At 44.1% G+C, this 26,722-nt stretch overlaps 2 protein-coding genes across 3 annotated transcripts in view; both read right to left on the bottom strand.

Moving 5' to 3' along the window:
* The window catches only part of LOC138799205 (alpha-2-macroglobulin-like), a 60,187-nt gene extending 50,624 nt beyond the window's left edge, over positions 1–9,563 (bottom strand). For both annotated transcript variants that reach the window (XM_069980089.1, XM_069980088.1), the window contains exons 1-7: positions 9,415–9,563; positions 5,112–5,295; positions 4,316–4,475; positions 3,594–3,646; positions 2,677–2,697; positions 2,331–2,484; positions 2,104–2,188 (exon numbers count right to left, since the gene is read on the bottom strand). In XM_069980089.1, the coding sequence (XP_069836190.1) occupies positions 2,104–2,188; positions 2,331–2,484; positions 2,677–2,697; positions 3,594–3,646; positions 4,316–4,475; positions 5,112–5,295; positions 9,415–9,548 (791 nt within the window). In that variant the 5' untranslated portion in view covers positions 9,549–9,563. The remainder of the gene's footprint in view (positions 1–2,103; positions 2,189–2,330; positions 2,485–2,676; positions 2,698–3,593; positions 3,647–4,315; positions 4,476–5,111; positions 5,296–9,414) is intronic.
* A 10,381-nt stretch (positions 9,564–19,944) lies between these two features.
* The window catches only part of LOC138799210 (alpha-2-macroglobulin-like), a 65,836-nt gene continuing 59,058 nt past the window's right edge, over positions 19,945–26,722 (bottom strand). The window contains exon 36 of the mRNA XM_069980096.1: positions 19,945–20,069. Within this exon, the coding sequence (XP_069836197.1) occupies positions 20,047–20,069 (23 nt within the window). The 3' untranslated portion in view covers positions 19,945–20,046. The remainder of the gene's footprint in view (positions 20,070–26,722) is intronic.

Here is a 26,722-nt window from a genome sequence, read left to right on the forward strand (position 1 = left end):
AAGATCTCAGTATCTCACTCAATCTCACATCTCCAAAATAGACCCGTCTTACCCTGGGCAATGTTGGAGAGGTTGTGGCCTAAAATATACTTACTGTCACATGTGGTGGTCCTCTCCAGTTATATACTCCTTTTGGTTAGAAATCTATGACATTAGATCAGCCTTAGCCAAAAAAAAGTTCAGACCCCGACCCGGCTTTAGCTGTGTGTTTTTTCAATCCCACAGGTATTCCCCCGCCAGCAAGAATAGTGGTCAGTCACATAATATTGCCAGCTAGGTTACTATAGCAAAAACATGGAAACTTCCCTCCACTCCCAGACTCTTAGATTAGTCAGTCAGTCTTATCAAATAGAACTTTTTTATGCACGGAAAACTAAACATTATCCCTTAGTTAAAGGGGTTATCCAGCGCTACAAAAACATGGCCACTTTCTTCCAGAGACAGCCTCTCTCTTGTCTCCAGCTTGGTGCGGGGTTGTGCTGCTCAGTTCCATTGAAGTGAATGCAGCTTAACTGCAAACCGCACCTGAACTGGAGACAAGAGTCGTGATGTCTCTGAAAGAAAGTGGCCATGTTTTTGGAGCACTGGATAACCCCTTTAAGTCTCACTGGGCCCCATGGTCTGAATATCTCACTCTTTCTAATACCCAGTTCTCTTAGGTTGCTTTATGTTGGGTTATTCTCTATGAATTGTTTAATACAATATATGTAATACAGTTTATCCACTTACTATTACATATGCTTAACAGCTCCTTGAAATGTGAATAAACTGCTCTCACGGCTCCTAAAAATACCATTATATGATGTTTGTGGCTGTATTACGTCATTAAGCAACCATTTTAATCTTTTATGTATTTTAGTTTTCTTTTTTTTATAGTATATTTTTATGACTTTCATTTTTAACTATTTTATGGTCAATATAAAGTTTATTTACTGTTTATTACACTTTTAAAGGAGTTGTCCAGCGCTACGAAAACATGGCCACTTTCTTCCAGAGACAGCACCACTATTTTTTCCAGTTTGGGTGGGGATTTGCTACTCACTTTTATTAAAGTGAATGGAGCTTAATTGCAAACCCCACCTGAACTGGAGACAAGAATCGTGTTGTATTTTTATGACTTTCATTTCTAACTATTTTATGGTCAATATAAAGTTTATTTACTGTGTATTACACTTTAAAAGGAGCTTAATTGCAAACCACACAAGCAAAGCCTTAGGATTTTTTTTGTTTTATTTTGCTAGGTTTGAAAGAAAATGTTGTTGCGCAAAGCCCTCACATTTTGCTTTAAAAATTATAAATGGTGAAAACAATGTTGATTGTGTTAAATGAAAACATTTAGCCAATAACTAGGCTAGAATGGCTTCAAACATATGCATGTTTATGTTACGGGTGTTACGCGTGTGAATGGTAACACCGGTAACAGTAAACGTGTAACACCCGTAACACTGAATTAAGGATGAAAGAAATGTCAAAAAACTTAAACAATTTAATGTTGTTAGCTGGCATGTCCTTAGCCTTACTTTCACCAAAGGGTTTTGTACAAAACAGTTTTGTTAGAACACAGCATAAACTTTTGTATCTTTTTTTTTGTTACTGGTGTTACAAGCTGGGGTTGTTTAGTAGAAGTGTAATAATACAGAAAGTAATAAACTTTCCAGTTAGATAAAATATGTAGATGTTATAACAATGTTCAGTCTACTTCCCTTCTAAATCGCAGAACAATAAACTATTGTTAAATAACTACAACAGTCAGCTGGAAATAAGCCAAAAAAAACATATGATCCATTATTACTGGAGTCATGCTCTTTAGACACCCCAAAAACAGGTTATATTTTTTTTTTCTTCAAAATATGTAGATTTAACTTTTAATCAGTGAGGGTAAAGTTATAAAATTAATAATTTTTTAAAATGGTGGAAAGTCTCAGTTTGGATGGAATGGCCCATATATAGAATGGCACAAACTAAAAGTGCCAGATTAAAGAATAAATAAATAAAAGCTCATTTACATTTTTTTTATTTGAATGTCTAGGCTAAGTAAAGATTTTTTTTTTTTTTTTGAGTCACACAAAGTCAATGTAGTACTGTTAAGTTTTTTAGACTTACTTGGCACAAACTTTAAGTGCAAACTGGTCACTATAAAATAAAACATACTTAGGGACCTGGATGTCAACCTCAAACTTTGGAAGCACTGAAAAACATCATAGATACAAGTTAGAAATGACTGAGCAAAACTTGTTATTATCATCATCATCATCATCATCATCATCATCATTATTATTATTATTATTATTAGTAGTAGTAGTAGTAGTAGTAGTAAGAAGTTTCCTCACCATATTCCTCCACAGTAAAGGTATGGGATATGTCTTTCAGGGTAATGGAATATTCCCCCAGTGTGGGCTCAGAGGAAAGAGCAAAGGAGAGCTCAGCAAGACCCTGATTGAGAGTTACATTTAACCATTGTCCGATCCTGTTTTTCCCTGGGTCCTAAAACAAACACATTCAAAGTATACATTATCAGTTGATAATTTTAATTTTTTAAAGACTACAAAAATCAAAAATTGTAGATACAATTGCAGATATAAAGTTTCTATTATCAATATAACAATATAAATCATAGGATTTAAATAAAAATAATCATCATCATATACCATATACTTTTATTATATATTTTCTGACCTGCAATTCCACCACTGGAATCTAAGGAAAAAGAACAAAAAAAAATGTTAGAATTTTCCCAGTTACTTAAAACGTAACTGTCATTTCAGGGCCATTTTTCTGAAAACATTAAATATCAACAATACAAGCGATTTTAAGAAACTCTGTAATAGGTTTTATGTACTAAAAGAGTTTCCTTCTGTACTGAAAAAGCAATCTCCCAGCCTCCCCCCTCACATCAAATGAAGCAGGATTTCTGTCTCCATTATGTGGCTATGGAGAGGGGAGGGGCTGTTAGGAGTGACTGAGCACGGAGGATTTCTGCAAAGCACAACATCCTGCAATCTTCTCTCCATAAGTTCATAGATAAGCACTGACCTTTCTGACACCTGAATTTAGCGTTTTAGGTGCCCAGAGAGTCTACAAACAGCTGACCTTCATGTCACCTCTTCCTGCTACCTCATCTCCCTCGGCCCCTCCCCCCTTCATAGGCTTACAATGGAGAGAGCAGAACCCGTCTTCACTGGCTTCTCTGTAATGAAGACGTGTTTGCCTGATAATGCACAGATAAGAAAGCAGGGGGGGAGGCTGGGAGATTGCTTCTTGAGTACAGAAGGAGGCTTTTTTGGCTGATGAAACCTATTACAGAGTTTCTTAAAATTGCTTATACTACTGATTTCTGCAATAAAAAAAAAACATGTCAGTTACGCTTTAAAGGAAACATGATTCTTTAGCCATCTTAAGTGCTGATACATGGTACTGCTTTTGCTGTTACAGTCTATCACAAATATAAATTATGATGCTGGGGGAATACCTCCATATTAGCATGCAATGGCAGACACCATGATCTCTTTCTTGACTTTTCCATATAAAGTTGGTATACAGAGGTCAAATTTATTTTTCCTTTGCTCCTGCTTTTAGTTTTATCTTAGACGTACCTGAGTATTTTCTGGTTTGAAATCTTCATTAAGGGACAGAATTCTAAATTTCACTGTGACAAAAGAAACACACTCACTTTAACATTATAAATGTTCTCAACAATTACAAGATAAACAAGAGAGTGAGCTTTAATATACAGTATATGTGTTAGAATGTGGGACCAGGATGACAAAGGCCAGGTGTAGCCAAGCCCAGACACTGGTACTCGCCCCATTGTCCCTGCCTATTTGCCTCAACAGCCCTAACGGCAGAAGACAACTGATCGACGGTTCCTAATCCTGTATGAGTGAACATGGAACAAAGACAAGACAGACACAACACAATATATCAGGGGTCCAAGTCAGTAACAAGAGGGCAGCGCAATACAAAACAGAGAAGTCAAAAGTGCAAAAGCCGTAACGTCACATGTCTATGTTGTGCGGCTGCTAACCAGTGAATAGCGACTGCACAAAATAGTCTGTGCACACAGTGTAAAGTGCGGCTCCCAGACGTATTTTACATTGTGTGCTATGGTTAATTGGAGTGTGGGCACACCCGAAAATGACTGTATTCTAATTAACATGAAGTGATGTTCACCTGGCTGATACTACAGTATTGGACAGGTAAACATCTCAGACAGCAGCCGCTGTTCGTACATAATGTGAACCTGGCCTAACTCACTCTTGCATGATTACAAGTACAACTAAAACATTTGTGAACATAACTTTTTTTTTTTTATTACCGGTTTGTCCTGGTTTGTAGACAGGTTTGTCTGTTTGGACTAAAATTTTTGATAGTTCCTTCTTTACAAGAACTTTACTAGTTTCCGTTACAGATTTCCCTGAACTTCTAATGAAGAGAGTAAGTCTGCCGACTGCCTCATTTTGGTCTGAAATGGGAACCTAAAACATTAAAGAGAAAAAAAAACAGCAATTACTTGGTTGTAGCTGAGCCGACACTATATACGGTAAGTGGTGCCTGGAATCTGTATTAGACACCTTAAATGACTGACATCAGTGATTATGCCAATGCCAGTCATTTGACCACCTGATGCTGCATTTAGTAGTTTGTCCGACAGGTGTTCACCAGCACCTCCACAATGCATTCACAGGGTGCTGATCAGTTAAAATAGCAGGCCTCAGGCAGACTCTACTAGTATTAGTACGGATCAATGTAATGAATGGCCATAGATTTCCTGCAATAATCAAGTGGGTATAAAGACACCTCAGCACTGCAGCCATACAGACCAAGACTAACTATGAGGACCGGAGAAGGCAAGACAGCAGTGACGGCTACAAATTGTGAGTAGTGCCCCACAATATTCAGATTTAATATGTAAAAATAAACCAATTTTTCAAAGTTATCCATGAAATGAGGTGTGTCTTTCTTGGTGTTGAGAGTTAAAGGCAGTGGCAATCTATACCTACAGACTCCTGAGGTGGACATATACTAAATGAGATAAAGCTTTCAGGGCTGAATGTATAGAATTGCCCCAGAGAAGCAGATTTCTTGTTGCCCTTATCAGGGACCACTGTTACCTGGAAGTTGAGGCAGGTGAATATTGATTCTTGCTGGAAGTTTTTATCTATGAGTTCGGTGTCCTTGTTATCCAGGTTTAGAGATACTGTGACATTGATCGCTCCTTCAGCTCCCTCCAGTTGTAAACAGAGGTTCTCAGAATGTTGGGCACGTAGCTCTGATGGGAAGATGGCGGCAAAGTGTCTGGAAAGATGACACGGAAGATAAGATGTCTATGTGTGCTTTCTTACATAACAGAAGAAGAATCTGCGCATTGCTCTCTGTCTAGACTAAATGTAAAAACGTGTAGTAGTGGAGCAGTTGCACATACTTTCCATTTTTCAAATGTCCTCCAGAAAGGAGAGAAGAAACCCGATAGATTGCCGAAGTCAACTACTCCCCTTTTTTTTTTTTTTTTTTGCACTAGATCGGCTGTATGTCCCTTATTATATCTCACTTATCTCTATACAGATCCTGAAATATTGAAATATTATTGGTTGAAACAACGAGCAGGTTATTCTGCCAATGATTTTGTTTGGTCATATAGCCTCTGTGCCCTACCATATAGTTATTATAGAACAATGTGTATATGGGAATAATTACCCCAATGGAAAAAAGCAACAAAAACATGCATGCCTCCATAAAAGCAAAAACAGTTGGAGATCTAGTGGACCCTAATATTTGTATACTGGCATTCTGCCCTCATTTTCATATTTTGTTTATGCAATTACAACACATCTCAACCACCAAATCATCAGATAGCAGTTACATATTACCCACGTTTTTAAGCATCTGTCAGTAAGTCAGAATATTAATGTGGGATCAACCACAAAAACAAAGAAAAATAGGCGGCACTACACGTGGATATTACTATATATTCCTATACTAAAGGATAGCTACCAGTTTTAACCACATAGGGGGTGCTAACCTACAAAGTGATAAATCCAACAAAATAGAAAAAGTTGCACTCACGAAGTCTTCTAAAACTTTTATTTATTCTTCTTATAAAATGGACATAGTGCGGACATAGATTAGAGCAGAAGGTACGTGAACGGAGTGGTGAAAGCCTGTTTCACGCTCTAAGGCGCTTCTACGGACCTCTGTAGAAGCGCCTTAGAGCATGAAACAGGCTGTCACCACTCCGCTCACGTAGCATCTGCTCTAATCTATGTCCGTTTTATAAGAAGAATATTAAAGTGGAATGATGGAAACTGGATTAGCTCAATCTATATAAACTTCAAACCTTCATTTATATAGGTGCACAGTCTGCTCAATAATTCCATGATGACTTCTCCTAGTATGTAACTCTATGGCCATGTTCACACTTAGGGGGACATGCGTCTTTTGTCCCCAAAGTGCTGGAGCTCTGAGGATTTATGTAGAGGCGCAGTCAGTGCCTCTACATAAATCCCGTGTGCAGCAGAGCCCCTCAGTGAGAAAAAAAATGAAACCTACACCAGCTCAGAACTCCTAAAAAAGGCCTTTTAGCTTTTTAATAAATAAATAAAAATAGTATTTCCGTCAGTCTTTTGGTCAGTCTTTTTTCAACCAAAATCAGGAGTGGGTTTAAAATACAGAAACTGTGCAAATTTTTCGGTATAATTTTGCCCTTTCAGTTCCATTTCTGATTTCGGTTTGAAAGAGATTGACCAAAAGACTGACGGAAATACTATGAGTGAACATAGTCTATAATTGTACAAATGCAAACACCTACAGTTTATACATATACCATGCTCTAATATAATTGAGTCTCAGACATCCCAATGCACATTGGTGAAACAATCTCTATTGGGAAACTATAATTTTTTTTAGGGACTGCACCATAAAATACAGACTGTTTTTGTTTTGTTTGTTTTTTCCCGTTATGGCTTGGGGGGAAATTTTTTCCCAGCTATCAGTGTTTTTGTTGAGTGTACCCTGTCATATCAGATAATTGAATAAATAATCAACAAAAATCCAGGCCTGAGCACACAATGTATTCAAAAGTGTGGTCACTGAATTTTTTTTATCACTAAGGGCATTAAATTCAATAGCAGAGCAAACAGAAATACTGAAAATTTTATTTGTAATATGTTTTTGGTATTATTTTATTTAAATTTTTTTTTTTTAAGCAAATAAGACTGATGGCCTATCCCCAGGATAAGTCATTAATCACTGATCAGTGGGGTATCGACACCCAACACCTCCGTTGACCAGATATTCATACTACACAGTGAATGGGGCCAGAAGCAGAGTAGTGGTCAATTCTGGTTACTGCTGCTCAGCTGCCATTCATTTGAACAGGAGCTGAGCTGCAGTTATGTTATGCATTACCACTACTACTTAGTAAAAGGAGACGACTGCTTCTGGCCCAGTTCACTGTGTAGTGTAGATGGTGAACAGATGAACCGCAGGGTGTCGAGTGTTGGTACCATGTTGATCAGTGATTAATGACTTATGCGGTTCTGTTTGCTGCAGCTATGGTGAGTGTAATACCTTATCCAGACTTGTGCTGCTTGGGGGCGACCTTCTCCGCCGGCGGTGCTGGCCGGGTTCTGGTGTGGTGTTTTTGGGTCTGGTCCTGTGGCATGGGGGTCGCAGGGCCGTCCCATGGCCCCCGTTCCCTGTCTGTGCACGCCTGCGGGGTTGGTGGCCACTGACTGGCACGGTGTGGACTTAGTGTAGGGACCCATGTGTATCAGATACCTGCACGATGGTACATGGGGCAGTATGGCTTGATCAATTCATACACAAAATTCTGATGTGTTTTTTATTTAGCCTAGGGGCACTAGTATCAGCCATAGGTGTGAGGTGCAGCACTCTGTTTCTTCCCTGAACCGATTAATGATTTATCCTGTGGATAGGGCATCAATTTGTCTGGCTTTTAAGGAAAATCAGTCATCATTATTGATTGATGGGTCCACAGTATGTGAGATGCAGGGCAAATGTCAGAAGCTCTCTGCGAGCGAGCGTCTCTAACGTGCTCCTCCTGACCCGGCGACTGCCGTAGGGAAGAGGAGTCACCGGGCCAGGAAGAAGACGAGACCGGACCAAAGCGCTCCGCCTGTCCCCCGTATGATGCGCGGCTGCCGGGGGTGTCGCGTTCTATCCCAGACAGCGTGCGCATCATAGAGCTCCCTGTGCGCCTGTAACTTCTGGTACAGGAGAGCATGTTAGAGACGGCATCTTTGTATCTATAAGAGGGGGCCATCTATAAAGGAGGGGAGGCATCTATAAGAGGGGGCCATCTATAAAGGAGGGGGGGCATCTATAAGAGGGGGCCATCTATAAAGGAGAGGGGGCATCTATAAGAGGGGGCATCTATAAGAGGGGGCCATCTATAAGAGGGGGCCATCTATAAAGAAAGGGGGAGGGAGGGAGAGGAGGCCATCTATAAAGGAGTGGGGGCATCTATAGAAAGGGGCCATCTATAAAGTAGGGGGGCATCTGTAAAGGTGGGGGACATCTATAAAGGAGTGAAGAGAGGGGGCCATCTATAAAAGGGGGGCATCTATAAGGGGGAGGAGAGAGGGGGCCATCTATAAAGGGGGGAGAGAGGGGGCCATCTATAAAGAGGGGAAGAGAGGGGGCCATCTATAAGTGGGAGGACAACATAGGGGGAGAGGGGGCCATCTATAAGGGGGGAGAGGGGGGAGAGGAGGCCATCTATAGGGGAGGGGGCAACATAGGGGAGAGGGGGCCATCTATAAGGGGAGGGGAGAGGGGGCTATCTATATGGGGGGGGGCATGGGGGAGAGGGGGCCATCTATAAGGGGGACAACATAGGGGGAGAGGGGCCATCTATAAGGGGGGAGGGGGGCATCTATAGGGTGGGCAACATAGGGGGAGAGGGGGCCATCTATAAAGGGAGCAACATAAGGGGAGAGGGGGCCTATAAGGGGACAACATAGGGGGAGAAGGGGCCATCTATAAGGGAGGGCAACATAGGGGGACAGGGGGCCTATAAGGGGACAACATTGGGAGAGAGGGGGCAATCTATAAGGGGACAACATGGGGGAGAGGGGACCTATAAGGGGACAACATAGGGGGAGAGGGGGCCTATAAGGGGGGGGGACATAGGGGGGGCATCTATAAGTGGGACAACACAGGGGGCCTTTTATAGGGGAGGCATGCATAAGGGGACAACATGGGGGGCATCTATAAGGGGACAACATGGGGGGGACAACATAGGTGGCCATCTATAAGGGGAATAATATAAGGGGACATCTATAGTGGGGTATGTAAAGTGCAAACCCTGTTTTATCCACATGATAATATAGTACAATAAATAAATTTAAATTCTATATAATAAATTTCATGATTAAACACAACAATTGTACTTACAGCTTTGCTTCAAACGTTCCCAAGATCTGCAGTATGGACAACCCCACACAGAAGGCCCAGCGCCCCATCATGCCAGTGTACAGGGCAGTGACTTCTGCGTGTTGGTATTTTAGGTTATCTTTACACCCACACATAGTCCTGCTGTTTTGTGCAGAACATGGACATTGATCACATCAAATATTTGTTAAGCGCTGACTGGAAAGCTACAAGTTACGGAGAGATTTCACAAAGAGAAATAAACAGTTAGGACAGCTCTTAGCTTTTTAACCCCATAAGGACTCACAGTACAATAGAATGTAATGCATTAAGATTTCTGCTATACATCACTATCTTCTGCTCTACTGTACATCATCTGGTGACAACAGTGGCTGATCTCGTTGACATCTCCAACATCACTGGCAGCCATCAATTTGACTTACTGTGAATCAACTTTTATCAGTGAACAGCACCAAGGCCCACTGGTCCCTTATCCAGCGTAGAAGGACAACGTCATGCATTAGTCACTGATAGAAGCAGTGTTATAGTGCGGGCAGGCAGTGTAGGACTGGGGTACCTTGGGCCCACCAGAGAATTTGATTTTAGGGGCCTACCCTACATACACCAAATATAACCAGCACCAAACCTTTCACATTACTATTGTTAGGACTAGGAATAAACGCTCAGCTCGGTTGCTGAGGGCGCGACGACGGCGTCCATAGCAGCCGGACTGCTGTGCTTGTTTTTCACTAACTCTGCTCTGCTACTCCTTTTTGAAGCAGTTGCCAGGGTGCTCTCCCCTGGCTGATCAGCATAAGCTGTAATAGGTTTCACTGATTGTTGATTGACAGCTGACACACCAGTCAGCTGTCAGTACCTGGGCAGGACCTGGAGCCTCAGCCCCTATCACGCCTGGGGGCTGGGACTACAGGTTGCATAAGTATCCTCCTCTGTCTTCCACCCCCTGCCTGTGAAAGTGCCTAGTTCGCTAGTGTATCTGGATCAAGTGTTTTCCCTGCTTTGTATTCCTGGTAACTTGACTTCTGGCTTCTGACTTATCGACTACCCCTTGGACACGTTTTGTACTGCACTGCTCGACTGTTACTGACCCGGATTCCTGACCTTGCTTTCATTGTGTTTTGTCTGTCTTGTTTCGTTTAGTGTTGCACTTTAGTAGATCAGGGACTGCCGTCCAGTTGTCCGTTTGCCACCTAGGGCATCTGAGGCAAGCAGGTAGGGGCAGCGGGGCGATTGCCAGCTTCAGGGCTCACCTGTCCTTGTGTCTCCCTGTCCCTATCCTAACATTTTCACAGGCCCATACCCACGTTAGCGATCTCGACGGTTCACCATGTCTGCTGAGCCGTCAGTAGCTGATCGCTTGGATGATATTGTGACCCGGATGGAAGGCATGGCTGGTGCCGTGGCGCAATTGTCACACCGAGTTTATTTTCTAACCCTGTCAGCGACGCAGACGACCCCGACTCAGGCCCATGTGACAGTTCCAGTGCAGACTTCCCAGCCCAAAATGCTGATGCCAGATCGGTTTGACGGAAACCCTGACAAATTCAGGACATTTAGGGAGGCTTGTAAGTTATACTTTAGGTTTAATCCTTTCTCAGGGGATGCTGAGAGAGTTGCTATGATAGTGTCTCACCTCCAGGGGGCACCCCAGGATTGGGCTCTGTAACTTGAAGCCCCTGAATGGGGATCAGTCCAAAGTTTTTTTTGGTCCTTAGGACAAATTTATGACGACCCCAATCGTGCCGCTCTAGCTGAGTCTCATCTGTTGTCCATTCAGCAAGGCCGCCGCACGGCAGAGGACTATTCTTCTGAATTTAGGCAGTGGAGTGCAGTTACTGGATGGCCTGATGCTCCCCTAAAGACTCTTTACCGCCAGGGACTGTCAGATGCTATTAAGGATACGATGGTTAGTCATCCCTCCCCTGACTCACTGAGTGACTTGATGACTCTTGCCATCTCCATAGACAGATGCCTAAGAGAGAGACGGCGGGAGAAACAGGGGGTGACGACTACACGTCAGAGTCAGTCAGCCAGACCTTCCCTGACCCCTCTTAGGGCTACGGAATCCCTGTCTCCTCAATTGCCAGGTGAAGAGCCAATGATGTTGGGATCTACCTCAGCCGCAGCCCGCAGGAAGCACCGCCTAGAGATGTCTCTGTGCCTCTACTGTGGGAAGCCTGGTCACTTCGTCCGCAATTGTCCTTCCAAACCAAAACAGCAGTCGGAAAACTCCAGTGCCTGAGTGACAGTCCGGAGGGTCACTCAGGCACCCAGGCTATCCCCCTATGTTCCTGCCTATTACTTTGTATTCTAAGGTGATTGTCTTCTCCTGTCAAGCTATGGTTGATTCAGGCGCCGCCCTGAACTTTATGCGTACCTCTGTGGCATTGTCCCTGGGTTTAGAACTGGTTCCCCTTTGTTTTCCTTTTTCAGTTGCAGGTGCTGACTCGGCCCCCCTAAGTGGTGGAAAAATTAGATTCCGGACCCCAGAAGTATCAATGAGGGTGGGATGTCTCCATTATGAGTTTATTTCTTTTTGGTCATGGACAAGCTGGCCGCAGACATCATCCTGGGGTTACCCTGGTTACGTCTACACAACCCTGTATTTGATTGGAGAACCACCGAGTTAGTTAAGTGGGGTAATTCTTGTGGTTCCCACCTGTCTCAAGTAAACCCTAAAGTGTGTACTGTCAGTAGTGCTTCTGATATACCTGAATACATTTATGATTTCTCTGATGTGTTTAATGAGGCCATTGCTGATGCTTTGCCTCCTCACCGTCCGTATGACTGCGCTATCGATCTCGTGTCTGGGGCCAAGTTTCCTAAAGGCCGTATTTTTAACTTGACCCCCCAGAACGAGAGTCGATGCGTCAGTACATACAGGACAGTCTGAGAAAGGGTCACATTCGGCCTTCCGTGTCTCCCATGGGTGCTGGTTTTTTCTTCGTGGAGAAGAAAGATGGAGGCCTACGTCCTTGTATAGACTATAGAGAATTGAATAAGATCACCATTAAGGATCAGCACCCACTTCCCCTGATCCTGGATCTCCTGAACCAGGTGGTAGGCGCCCGTTGGTTATCCAAAATTGACCTTCGGGGTGCCTACAATTTGATACGGATCAGGGAAGGTGATGAGTGGAAAACGGTGTTTAACACTCCCGAGGGGCATTTTGAGTATCTTGTGATGCCCTTCGGACTGAGTAATGCCCCCGCCGTTTTCCAGAGGTCCGTTAATGACCTGTTCCGCGACCTGTTTGGCCAATTTGTCGTGATTTACCTAGACGACATCCTCATCTATTCCCCTGATTGGGAATCACATGTAAAACATGTCCGTGAGGTGCTGTCTAGACTAAGGAAGAATTCTCTTTGTGCCAAGCTCTCTAAGTGTCTATTTGGAGTCAAGGAGGTTGGATTCTTAGGGTACATTCTAACTCCAGAATCGGTACAAATGGACCCTAAAAAAGTGTCAGCGGTGTTAGAGTGGGCAAGGCCCACCACCTTGAAGGAGATTCAAAGATTTTTGGGTTTCGCGAACTTCTATAGGAAGTTCATTCGTAACTTCTCGCTCATTGCGAAACCTCTAACAGAGTTAACAAAAAAAGGTGCGGATCCAACCTCCTGGTCTCCTGAGGCCGCACAGGCCTTTGTCCGGTTGAAGCATAGTTTTTCGTCTGCCCCTGTATTGGTGCACCCCAACTCGGAGCTACCATTTGTGGTAGAAGTGGATGCATCCGAGACAGGTGTTGGGGCCGTATTGTCCCAGGGTAAAGAGCCTTATACCAACCTAAGAGCCGTTGCATACTTCTCCAGGAAGTTCTCCTCCTCAGAAATGAATTACGACATCGGTAACCGGGAGCTTTTGGCCATTAAATGGAGACACTTCCTGGAGGGAGCCAGACACCAGATTACGGTCCTTACAGACCACAAAATTTTTTCTGTATTTGGATAAGCCCAAAAGGTTAAATCCCAGACAAGCACGCTGGGCCCTGTTCTTCACCCGGTTCCATTTTGTTGTGACTTACCGTCCTGGGTCTAAAAATGCAAAGGCAGATGCCTTATCCCGAAGCATTGGGTTTTGTGAAGCACCTGAGGTTGAATCAGAAGGTATCCTGACCCCTGGTACAGTAATAGCTAGTATATCTGTGGATCTAAAAAATGCTATTTTGAAATCACAGGGGGATGCGCCGAATGATTCACCTTCTGACAAATTGTTTGTGCCGGTAAACCTCAGATGGGCAGTATTAAAGGAGGTTCACTCCTCGGTACTGGCAGGTCACCCAGGTATAGCAGGAACAGGTTACCTACTTACTCGCTCTTGTTGGTGGCCTTCTTGGCAGAGGGATGTTCGAGATTATGTGAAGTCATGTGAGACCTGTGCCCGGGCTAAGACCCCTAGGTCTTTACCCGAGGGTCTACTTCAACCTCTCCCTCTGCCCAGTCGGCCATGGTCCCATATTTCTATGGATTTTGTCACAGATCTTCCTCCTTTCCAAGGGAAGACTGTGATTTGGGCGATTGTGGACCGATTTACTAAGATGTGTCATCTTGTTGCACTTAAAAAGTTAGCGCATGAACAATGGCCGGTTTGTTTGTGCGGCATGTTCTTCGGTTGCATGGGATACCAATGAATATTGTCTCAGATAGGGGTGTCCAATTTGTGGCAAAATTGTGGAGAGCGTTCTGCAACATGCTAGGAATATCGTTGTCCTTCTCATCGGCTTTTCACCCTGAGACTAACGGCCAGACTGAGCGCTTAAATCAATCATTAGAACAATACTTACGGTGTTATGTTTCTGAAAACCAAGATAAATGGTCAAAGTTCCTACCGATGGCAGAATTCGCTCTCAATAACCACGTAAACACGTCAACACAACAATCCCCCTTCTACTGTAATTATGGTTACCATCCCCAGTTTTCTGCTATTCCCAATAATGAAACACAATTTTCATCTGTAGCTGAGTTGACCCAAAAACTGTGCACAGTTTGGGCAGAGAGTCTGGTGACTTTTTAAGATGCCCAGCAAAAACAAATAAAATACGCCAACCGTAAACGCCGTCCCGGCCCTGACTACTCCGTTGGTGATAAGGTTTGGTTGTCAACAAAAAATTTGCATCTCCGTGTTCCCTCAAACTTGCTCCTCGTTTTATTGGTCCATTCCCCATCATCAAAGTCATAAACCCAGTGTCTTTCAAGTTACAGTTACCCCGATCTCTGCGCGTGCACCCTGTGTTCCATAAGAGTCTCCTTAAACAATATGTACCTCCTGTGGGTCCTCGTCCTCCACCTTCTCCAGTGGTAATACAGGGGGAATTAAAGTTTGAGGTGGAACGGATTCTAGATTCTAGAAAAGTACGCAATTCCACACAGTATTTAATACACTGGAAGGGCTACGGCCCGGAAGAGCGTACATGGGTAACTGCACAAGATCTCCATGCTTCTGATTTAATCAGAAAATTTCATCTGTCTTACCCTGATAAGCCTGGAGGTCCTCGTGAGGGTCCGGAGGCCCCTCCTCAGGGAGGGGGGGGGGGGGGGGTTCTGTTAGGACTAGGAATAAACGCTCAGGCCGGATGCTGGGGGCGCGACAATGGCGTCCATAGCAGCCGGACTGCTGTGCATGTTTTTCACTAACTCTGCTCTGCTACTCCTTGTTGAAGCAGTGGCCAGGGTGCTCTCCCCTGGCTGATCAGCATAAGCTGTAATAGGTTTCACTGATTGTTGACACACCAGTCAGCCGCCAGTACCTGGGCAGGACCTGGAGCCTCAGCCCCTATCACGCCTGGGGACTGGGACTACAGGTTGCATAAGTATCCTCCTCTGTCTTCCACCCCCTGCCTGTGAAAGTGCCTAGTTCGCTAGTGTATCTGGATCAAGTGTTTTCCCTGCTTTGTATTTCTGGTAACTTGACTTCTGGCTTCTGACTTATCGACTCCCCTTTGGACACGTTTTGTACTGCACTGCTCGACTGTTACTGACCCGGATTCCTGACCTTGCTCTTATTGTGTTTTGTCTGTCTTGTTTCGTTTAGTGTTGCACTTTAGTAGATCAGAGACTGCCGTCCAGTTGTCCGTTTGCCACCTAGGGCATCTGAGGCAAGCAGGTAGGGGCAGCGGGGCGGTTGCCAGCTTCAGGGCTCACCTGTCCTTGTGTCTCCCTGTCCCTATCCTAACAACTATAGCGACTTTGCACAGAGCTGTGTATGTGACCAGCGATTCTAGCTCACTGCTAATTTCTTGTCAGTCAATCTGTGCAATCACCTAAAGGGAACCAATCACATGAAACATCAATATGAGGCCAATAATATGTGCTTATACACCCTCTAACACACTTTCCACACATGTATCTATAGCAGCTGCCCCTGCCCTATACACCCCAAGATCATACTTTGATCTTGTCCCTGCCGTATGCAAATTCCAGGAATGTAGTCATGTGGGCGTTCGTTCAGATCAAGTAGTCATGGTCTCGGGGGGGGGGGGGGGGGGGGGAACACTACATCATCATAGGGGGCGGGGCTGGAACTGTGTAACTGAGATCCAGCATAGCGGCTGCCTATCCTCCCTGCACTCTGTATGTCTGAAGCGGCCTCTCATACAGGCAGCTGCTGCTGTACTCAATGTCTCTGAATGAAGGATCTTAGCCCAGCTGAAGCCAGCACAAGCCAAAGCGGCCAGAGCATTGTTATTCCTGTGCTGGTGGCTACACAAGGGTTAAAATCATTCATTCCGGGATGCTCTTATCCCCCCTCTCCCTGCTCTCCTTCCACATGTGCCTCTGGTGCCGGTCTGTCTCTCTCCCTGACATCCAGCGATGCTGTCAGAGAGGGAGATAAGAGACAGAGGGTGCCGGGGCCACACAGGAGGAGGACGGGTCATAGGAGAGGAGGGGGCCGCTGCTGTCACAGGACGATGGAGCAGCACAAAAGAACATGTGAAAGGAGAGCAGAGGGGGGGGGGGATAAGAGCATCCCGGAATGAATGATTTTAATGTGTGTGCAGGAACATAATAAAGAAAGTATACTTACCAGTCCCCATGCCCCCGTAGTGCTTACTTAACAATATTCCACAGCTGCCTGCCTCCTGCTGCTCCTCCAGCTGCAATGCCACAGACCTGCTGATGGATTGCCCGCTCAGCCAATCAGTAACTGGGTGAATGTGATATCACAGTATTAGAGATGAGTAGCGAGATGAGTAGCACTTGTATTCGATCAAATACTAAGCTATTTGATATACTCGTTTTCGATTGAGCATCCGACCAAATATGCAGTAAGAATTTGATTCCCCTCCCACCTTCCCTGACGCCTTTTTTTGACCAATAGCTATGCGGGGATAGGTCCTTGGAGCACACTGGCATCGCGAGAAAGGCGTCTGGTGGTGGATTTCTGCAAACGCAAGTTTCCTCCTAGTCCAGTGGAAATCCAGGGGACGGACATTGAGACAGTGAACACGCATAAATATCTGGGTGTGGTCCTCAATAATAAGCTGGACTGGGCTGATCTCATGGACTCACTGTACAGAAAGGGCCACAGCCGGCTCTATCTGCTCAGGAGGCTGAGGGCCTTTGGAGTCCAGGGGGCACTTCTTAGGACCTCCTTTAACTCTGTAGTGGCATCAGCCATCTTCTTCGGAGTGGCCTGCTGGGGGAGTGGCATATCAACCAGCGATAGGAACAAACTGGACAAGCTGATCAGAAGGGCCAGCACTGTCCTTGGAAGCCCCCTGGAACCAGTGCAGGTGGTGGGGGAGTGAAGGATTTTGTCAGTGGTCAGCATCATACTGGAGAATGACTCCCATCCTACGCACGAGACTGTGATAGCACTGGGCAGTACTGTCAGTGACCGTTAAATTCACCCAAAGTGCAAGAAGGAGCGATATCGGAAGTCCTTCCTTCCTGCAGCGGTTAGGCTGTAAAACCAACACCGACCTATGCAGAGATCACTCCATAAAAAGAACTAAAATAGTCAAATTTTTTATTGTAGCTTTTTTTTACCTTTTTTACCTTTTTCTCTACTTTAATCGTAATGCCTTTACTTTACCTTTTTGTATGTGTAATATCTATGATGCTGTAACACACTGAATTTCCCCATTGTGGGACTATTAAAAGGATTATCTTATTTTATCTTACATTCATTGGCTGGCTTACTCATGTTACCTTCAGGGTATAAGAACTTATGATTTTCTGCTCGTCGTCAGAAGCCATCTTGGACCTAGACAGGGAGAGTGTGTGGAGCAGGGAGAGTTAAGTTTTAGTTAAGTTCTTTTTAGGGCTACAACTATGCACAGCCCAGTTTAATCACCCAATATACAGCAATTGTATCAGCGGCTAGCAGCCCATCAGTGTGTTCTCACAGACAGGCAGCAAAACACAGTGTGAAGAATAGCCTGCAGTTGAACTACTTCCTCATTCAGTGTATGTCTTGATATTTTTGCAGGTTGAGTTTTTGGAGAGAAGAAAGTGAAGATTTTAGAAGATTGTAGGCAGCAGAAAACGATTAAGCCCTAATAAGGGCTTTATCGTTTTCTGCTGCCTACAATTTTCTAAAATACTACACAGCACAGTATATAGCTGCTCCCATTATAGCGGAGAGACTGTCTAGCAGCATATCATATAGTGACACAGACTTGCAGATTAGAATTCTGCTACGTTTGTTGCTGTGACATATTGAAAAATAATATATACTGTATATTTTTTTTTCATGTATCTCCTGTTGCTGGACGTAAAAGTTGAAAACACGGCCAAAATTGGCGTACTTCTGTTGGGATACTAAACAGTTGGAATAGTCTGCTGTACACTGCCTCTACATAAATCCCACTCGCACCAGTGTGTGCGCCAGGAAACTTTATCCTGGTTTCCTTGTCATTTTTCGGGGCAAAAAATTATCAATAAAGCGGACCCAGAGTCCGCGCCCCCCCATTCCGCCCCCTCCCAGCCCCCTGGCAAAGCGGGCATAAAATGGCCAGATGCAAATATTTATTCACAAAACGGCCATTTGCAAATAAATTTATTCGCATCTGGCCATTTTACGCCAAAAAATACAACTTTTTCCTTTGATAAATTTCCCCCATACTGTTCCTGCCAAAATTGGCGTACTTCTGTTGGGATATTAAACAGTAGCCATAGTCTGCTATATTGTCACATATCACAGCACAGTATATAGCAGCTTCCTCCGCATATCACAGTGACACAGACAGACAGTCACGTAGCTTGTTGTTTAGGTTCATTGCCTGTTAGAAGACGGTTCAACGCCTGTCACCTATGGCTTGTCGGCATAAAGAAAAACAGAGATATAGGGGGAGATTTATCAAACATAGTGTAAAGAGAAATTGTCTTAGTTGCCCCTAGCAACCAATCAGATTCCACCTTTCATTCCTCACAGACTCTTTGGAAAATGAAAGGTGGAATCTGATTGGTTGCTAGGGGCAACTGAGCCAGTTCCACTTTACACCATGTTTGATAAATCTCCCCCATAGAGTATACAGCTATTATTCAGCCTTATACCTGTATACTAGCCATATAACCGTCAGCTGTGGCCTGTCGACATAAATACAACTTGCGATAAAGTGTATACAGCTGTATACGACTAGTATAAAGTATATGGCTAGAATATATAGAGTAAGAAAAATTGAGTAATAGTGCACTCCACTCCACAGCCATCAGGGGAACACTCTCAAGTGTGGGACACTTTCTTGGCACTTATTTTCCATAATCACAACCTCTCACCTCCAAGATTTCTCTTGTGCTGCACCAGTTCTCAGGAATGCTTTACCCAAAGACCTCAGACTCATTCCTAACACTCACAGTTTAAAGCGTGCCCTAAAGACTCCTCTCTTCAGGCACGGTTATAACATTCCCTACAGTTGTCTCCCCTTCTTCTGTCCCTCTTACTCTTACCTCTTACTGTTCATCTTCTTCAGTTCCATGAACTTTATACCAGTACTCAAATAAAGCAACTATTGACACTTGTTTCACCCCCCAGTCTTCCTAGCGAGCAGGCCCCATATTCTTTTCGTATTTTTATTTATTTAAATTATTAAATTCTGTAATGTGTGTATGTAATGTAACCCCTGTGTTGTGTATAAAATGCACAGTCTGTTGGCACTAAACAATTATAATAATTATTATTATTATTATTATTATTATTATTATTATGACATGTGCAATTGTCCGATCTTAAGATGTAACAATACTATTTTCGTCTGATGAACAGCATAAATGAAAAGATTGCAGATTTTTTGTCATATTATTTATCAGGAAAAAAAATCATAAAAACAAAAACACAAGAAAATATTAACAAATATGATACTAATATAAACTAGAGATTGTGGCCCAAAAATTGACGCCCCCATACAGCTCTGTGGGTGGAAGAATTGGAGCACTTTGGCTCTTAGAAGGCGAGGAGGAGAAAATGCCAAGGCTTTAAGGCTTAATCATGTTTTACATTTTGATTCATTTATTCAGTTTTACTTTGAACTCTATAGACTATTAATCAATTGAATATCTGCCACTTAAAGGAAGTAGAGTAAGAAGTCAGACACGATTTTCACTTCATTTACTGTTTTTATTGCTATCACAGTTTTTTTATTCTAGTTCTCAGTTCTTGCTGGTCAGGTGCTGATGTAGTATACATAACCTCCAGGTTTTATCTTGAATTTCCAGATGTATCTGTAGTCAAACAAAATAATGGAAATAGGTTATATACAGAACACTATAATTTAAAGTATACTGCACCCCCTCCTTCCCTGACCCCCCCCCCCCCCCCCACAAACACACACAAAGAGACACCCCTCAAACTGTGAGATGTGATTCACTATTTGATGAATTGTGGGGTCTGTCAGTACCAGCCATAGACAGAAGATGGGGTTTCCAAAGCAGAGTCTACACTGATAATACTCGCCCTGTATTATCAGTGAAGTTCTTGATTGGAGATGAGCAAATTTTTCAAAAGCCATTTGCTGAACTTTGACATAAAGTTTGTTTTGGACCCAATCCATTTGCTTTATAACACTGTCAAAGAGCACTGTATAGCTCTCGTCTATTTTTAAGGTAAAGTTAATTTTAAAGTTACAGCAACATGTCTAATTACAGATTAACAAATGGTACTAAGTGGCAACTAACAGCTTGTTCAAAAACCAACTGAACTACCAGTTTTTTATGCTTTTAAAAATAAAAAAATAAAAAGATATGGTTCTATAAAGTATCACTTTTTTGTTGCAGCTGCCTGCTGGTGGTTAAACACATATGGAAGACTTGCAAAAGGGTTGATGTTCAACAAAGTGACACAAAACCCTCTATGCATTGCTTTTTCGCAACAATTTGTGTCCCACAAAAAAACCTCTCAATACTCATTGTCTTCTGATAGTTAAAGAGTCACTGTCGTATTTTTTTTTTTTTTGCAGAAATCAATAGTTCAGGCGATTTTAAGAAACTTTGGAATTGGGTTTATTAGCCAAATATGCTATTATCTGCATTTAAAAAGCCTTTTCCCAGGTCCCCCCCTCCCTCCTCTTTTCCATCCACTGCAAAAAAATCTGGAAATTGTGACTTGTTGCATCAGACCTACCCAGTCTGTTCTAGGGAGAGGGGAGGAGGAAGGAGGGAGGGAGTTAGCCGACAGCAGAAAGTAGATAACAGAGGATTAAAGGCATGGAGCTGGGTGACAGCTGTAATCAGAGCTCAGAGAGGTCAGGGGTGACTGTCAGAGGAGATAAAGGGTGAGGTATTTGTAGATTAACTCTCTGTTGTCCTGTTTTGGTCTTTTATTTAGCTCTCTCCATAGGAGAACAATGAAGACAGGGGGAGAGCTTCAAACTGCTTTTTCATGATAAAAATGTATTTTTCGGCTAATAAACCCAATTACAAAGTTTCTTAAAATCGCCTGTACTATTGATTTCTGCAAAAAAAAATTAACGACAGTGACACTTTAACCTCTTAAGGACCCATGACGTACCGGCACGTCATGGATCACTGTCACTTAAGGACCCATGACGTACCGGTACGTCATCCCTTTAAACGGGCGCCGCGGCCGGCCGGGTCCCGATCGGGGGAGATAGCCTGCTATAATACATAGCAGGCCATCTCTCCCTGTCGGCATGGAGGGTTGTTAACCCCCCCCATGCCGACGATCGCCGCTATTGGCTGATAAGCCCATAGCGGCGATCGGAACCTTTCCGGGCCATCGGTGGCCCGATGACCCGGAAAAAAATGGCGGTCGGTGCTGTCCGAGGACGGCACCGACCGCCATTACTGTAAAAAGTAATGGTGGTCACGGTACCACCGTCCCGATCGCCGTGAACGGCCGGCCAACCGGCCGGCCGTTCACGGCGATCAGAGTCCCCACAAGTAATAAATACCTGCTCCGGACCCCTCAGCTAGGTAGCCGAGGGGTCCAGAGCAGGTATTTGTACATTACTCACCTGTCCCGGGGTCCTGATCGGCGTCTTCCGGGTTCCCGGCGTCCTCTCCATCTTGTCGGGACTTCGGCTTCTTCCGTGAGTCCCGATCGGCTTCTTCCGGCTCCAGCGTCGTCTTTTTTCGTCTTTTTCCGGCTCCAGCGTCGTCTATTTTCGGATCTTGCGCTCTGCTGCCCCCTAGCGGCTGATAAGTGTAATACACGTATCAGCCACTACAGGGAAGTTCAGAATGTAGTAAAAAAAAATTTTTTTTTCCCAATTTTTTTTTTTCTATTTTCCGCACCCTATCGCCGCTGAGTGTTGATCAGCATCGCACGAAAGTGCGCTGCTAATCAGCAACTCCTCCTTTTTGGCGTAGGGTGTTTTTTTTTTATATTCTACTGCCACGGTCTGCTGATAAGTGCCAAACATAAGTGCGGCATTTATCAGCAACACCATTTTTGGCGTAGGTTTTTTTTGTATACTTACTGTAAAAAACACGTAAAAAAACACTACATTACACCACACTACATTGAATAAAGTTTTACACTACACCACTACATACCCCATATACCAATCCCCATATAAAGATGGCCCCCAGGGTGTTTTCGGTATCGGACGCATACGTTATTATTGCCTCCGACACCGAAACAGCCAGTGAGGATGAATGGGGGGGATCCTTCTTTCCTCCATTCATCCTCATCATCCAGTGACGTGTCTGGGAGTAGCGTAGAGTACGCTGCCCCCCAGACACGTCTTTTCTGCCAGTACCGTCCCAATAAGAGATGACGGTATGGCGTGAAATTCTACAAACTCTGTGAGAGTACCTCAGGGTACACTTACAGATTTAGGGTACGTGCACACTGCGGAATGGCGAAGGATAACCCTTCGTGCATTCCGCAGCTGGCACCCGCCGGCGGACTGATGCAGGGGCGCGTCTCCGCCCGTGTCATAGACTCTATCCTATGCATGGGCGGATTCCATCATCCGTCATTCCATCAACACGTTGGACGCAGAGCGGAATCCGCCCATGCATAGAATGGAGTCTACGACACGGACGGAGACGTGCGCCTGCATCAGTCCGCCAGCGGGTGCCAACTGCGGAATGCACAAAGGGTTATCCTTCGCGATTCCGCAGTGTGCACGTACCCTTAGAGTGTATGTAGGAAGGGACACTCGAATCCAGCCCCCAGATGCCCCCAGATGCCCACTCCCCCCCCCATCCTCGGAGTTATTGGGAAGATAGTTCGGGAACTGATCTTCCCACTGCTGGATAAAGGTCACCACCTGTACGGGGATAACTTTTATACCAGCACCCCCTCTTCCGGTCCCTCGCTGCCCGAGCTACTGTAGCTTGCGGCACGATCCGAACATATCAGAAGTAGTAATAGCGCCCTAATATTTAGCAGCCATGGAGCGGACCCAGCGCTTCTGGATATGAAGGACCCCGTATCGCACCAGGACAACATTTTCCAGGTGACGTCCCCCACACAGGAGAACAGGAGACCCCAGAAGAAGTGCAGAGTGTGGCGTAACAGGGGGATCAGGAAGGACACCACTTACCAGTGTGACACCTGTCCTGATCCCCCCGGCCTCTGTATACTGGATCGCTCCAAGGCGCACCACACGTCACTGGGGTTCTACATTATCTAAATTCTGTCCCTTATTCCTATTTCAGGGGTCACGTTAATCCAGGGATTATTCTGATCGCCATTATGGAGTCAGGAAGGAATTTTTCCCCTGTGATGAGGCTACTGTCGTCTGCCTCACGAGGGTTTTTTTGCCTTCCTCTGGATCAACACAGGTTGAATTTGATGGACACCTGTCATTTCCAACCTTATAAACTAATAATTGGCCTAATACCCCCAAATAAATTAGAATTGTCCCTTTTTCCCCAGCTAAGTAGGTATGGCCGCCATTCCCATTAGAGGATGCCATGATGCAATTACAAAGCCTCTGTGCGGCCAGGACAGTAGAAACCCCCCACAAGTGACCCCATTCTGGAAACTACACCCCATAAGGAATCTAACAAGTGGGGCAGCGGGTATATGGCCCCCTGGTGACGGCCACATTTGGGACGTGAAAATGAAAAAAATTGTATTTTTTATTTTCACGGCACATGTTCTACACATGTGCCCATCACTAGTGGGGTCCATATGCTCACTTGTGGGGGGTTTTAGTGGGGTCCATATGCTCAATGGTCACTTGTGGGGGGTTTCTACTGTTCTGGCAGCACAGGAGCTTTGTAATTGCGACATGGCCTCCATCCCCCATTCCAGCCTCTAAATGGCGCTCTGTCCCTTTGGTGGCTTGCCCTGTGCCCATATGGCAAATTATGCCCACATGTGGGGTATTTTCGTACTCAGGGGAAACTACCCTACACGTTTTGTGTTCATTTTCTTTTTTAACCCCTTGTGGAAATGGAAAAAAATCAAGGCTAGACCAACATTTAGTGTAATTTTTTTTTAATTTTTACTCTAAATCATTGATCTTGTCTTGATTTTTTCATTTTCACAAGGGGTTAAAAGATAAAAAAAAACACAATGTGTAGAGCAATTTCCCCTGAGTACGGAAATACCCCACATGTGGACATAAAGCGCCATGCGGGTGCAGGGTAAGCCTCCAAAGGGAAGGTGCGCCATTTGGTTTTTGAAGGCTGGATTTGGATGGAATGGATTTCGAGGGGCCATGTTGCATTCAAAAGGCCTCTGTGTTGCCAAGACAGTTAAACCCCCCACAAGTGACCCTATTATGGAAACTACACCCCTCAAGGAATGTAACAAGGGGTGTAGTGAGCATATGGACCCCACTGGTGACGGGCACAAATGTGGAACAATGTGGCGTGAAAATGAAATATTAAATTTTTTACACTATAATGTTGGTCTAGCCTTGAATTTATCATTTTCACAAGGGGTTAAAAGAGAAAAAAACACACAAAATGTGTAGAGCAATTTCCCCCGAGTCCGTAAATACCCCACATGTGGACATAAAGCGCCATGTGGGCGCAGGGCAAGCCTCCGAAGGGAAGGAGCGCCATTTGGATTTTAGAGGTTGGATTTGGCTAGAATGGATGATGAACGCCATGTCGCATTTACAGAGCCCTTGTGCTGCCAAAACACTGTAAACCCCCCACAAGTGACCCCATTCTGGAAACTACACCCCTCAAGGAATCTAACAAGGGGTGCAGTGAGGATATGGACCCCTGGATGACGGGCACATTTGTGCCATGAAAGTGAAAAAATGAAAATTTTCACTTTCACGTCACATTTTTCCACATTTGTGCCCGTCACCAGTGGGGTCCATATGCTCACTGCACCCCTTGTTAGATTCCTTGAGGGGTGTAGTTTCCAGAATGGGGTCACTTGTGGGGGGTTTCCAGTGTCTTGGCAGCACGAGGGCTCTGTAAATGCGACATGGCCCTTGAAATCCATTCCAGTGAAATCCAGCTTCCAAAAGCCAATTGGCGCTCCTTCCCTTTGGAGGCTCGTCCTGCGCCCGCTTGGCACTTTATGTCCACATGTGGGGTATTTCCGTACTCGGGAGAAACTGCGCTACATGTTTTGTGTTTTTTTTTTCCTTTTATCCCTTTGTGAAAATGAAAAATTGAAGGCTAGAACAACGTTTTAGTGTAAAAAATACTTTAGTCTTTTTTCAAGCCATATTGTTTGGAAAATCTGTGAAGCACCTGTGGGGTCCAGATGCTCACCGCACCCCTTGTTACATTCCTTGAGGGGTGTAGTTTTCTAAATGGTGTCCCTTTAGGGGTGTTTTTTAGGTTTTGGCACCCCAGAGCCTCTGCCAACCTGAAGTGGTACAGTCAAAAATGACCAAAAATAACGGAGCCATTGAAATTCACTAGGCGCTCCCTTATATCTGAGGCTTGTGGTTGTGTCAAATAGCGCAATAGGGCCACATATGGGGTATTTCTATAAACTGCAGAAACGGGGCAATCAATATTGGGGTGCATTTCTCTGGTAATAGGTTTATAATTATGAAAAATATTGGATTACAATAAAATCTCTGCACAGAAAATTAAAATTTTCAAATTTCTTACACACTTAGCTTTTATTTCTGTGACTCCCCTAAAGGGTTAAAAAACTTTCTGGATGTGCTTTTGCAGAGTTTAGGGGGTGCAGTTTCTGAAATGGGGTGCTTCGTGGGGCTTTCTAACACACAGTCCCCTCAAATACACTTTAAACCTGAACAGTTCCCTAAAAATATCTGATTTTGAAATTTTACTGAAAATTTGGAAATTTGCTGCTAATGTTTTAAGCTTCCTATTGTCTAAAAAAAATGAAATATAGTTTAATAAATGCTGCCAACATAAAGTAGACATGTTGCTAATGCTATTTAATATATAATTTATGTGGTATAACCATTTTCTGTATAAGCAGAAAAGTTTTAAAGTTGGAAAAATGCATTTTTTCACAATTTTTCACGCTATTTTGGGTTTTTTCATAAAGATTCGTTATAAGTATCGACTCCAATTTACAAGAAATGTAAAGTACAATATGTCACGAGAAAACAATCTCAGAATCAGCCGGATAGGTAAAAGCATCCCGAAGTTATTAATGAATAAAGTGACACTGGTCAAATTCATAAAATTTGCTCCGGTCCTTAAGGCCATTTCAGGCTCTGTCCTTAAGGGGTTAATGTACCTCCTTGGTGAAGCTGTCAAGCTGCTTGAGGGACTATATAGACCATACAAGGCTCCAAGGACCCTGCTAGAGACAACAAGAGTGCTATTGACATTAGAGTGTGCACATAGAAGGCTGTCAATCACCCTGTGCATGGGACTCTCACTGTCTCTTTTTCCAATTCACAAAAACCTATAAACAACAGCGTTCAGCTCCTTTCCCTTTGTGAATTACCTATACAAATGTAAGAGATAACATAGAATACAGCATTTAAAAGCAAGTGTAGATG

This window comes from Dendropsophus ebraccatus, chromosome 8, assembly GCF_027789765.1.
Source record: "Dendropsophus ebraccatus isolate aDenEbr1 chromosome 8, aDenEbr1.pat, whole genome shotgun sequence".
Taxonomy (NCBI): Eukaryota; Metazoa; Chordata; class Amphibia; order Anura; family Hylidae; genus Dendropsophus; species Dendropsophus ebraccatus.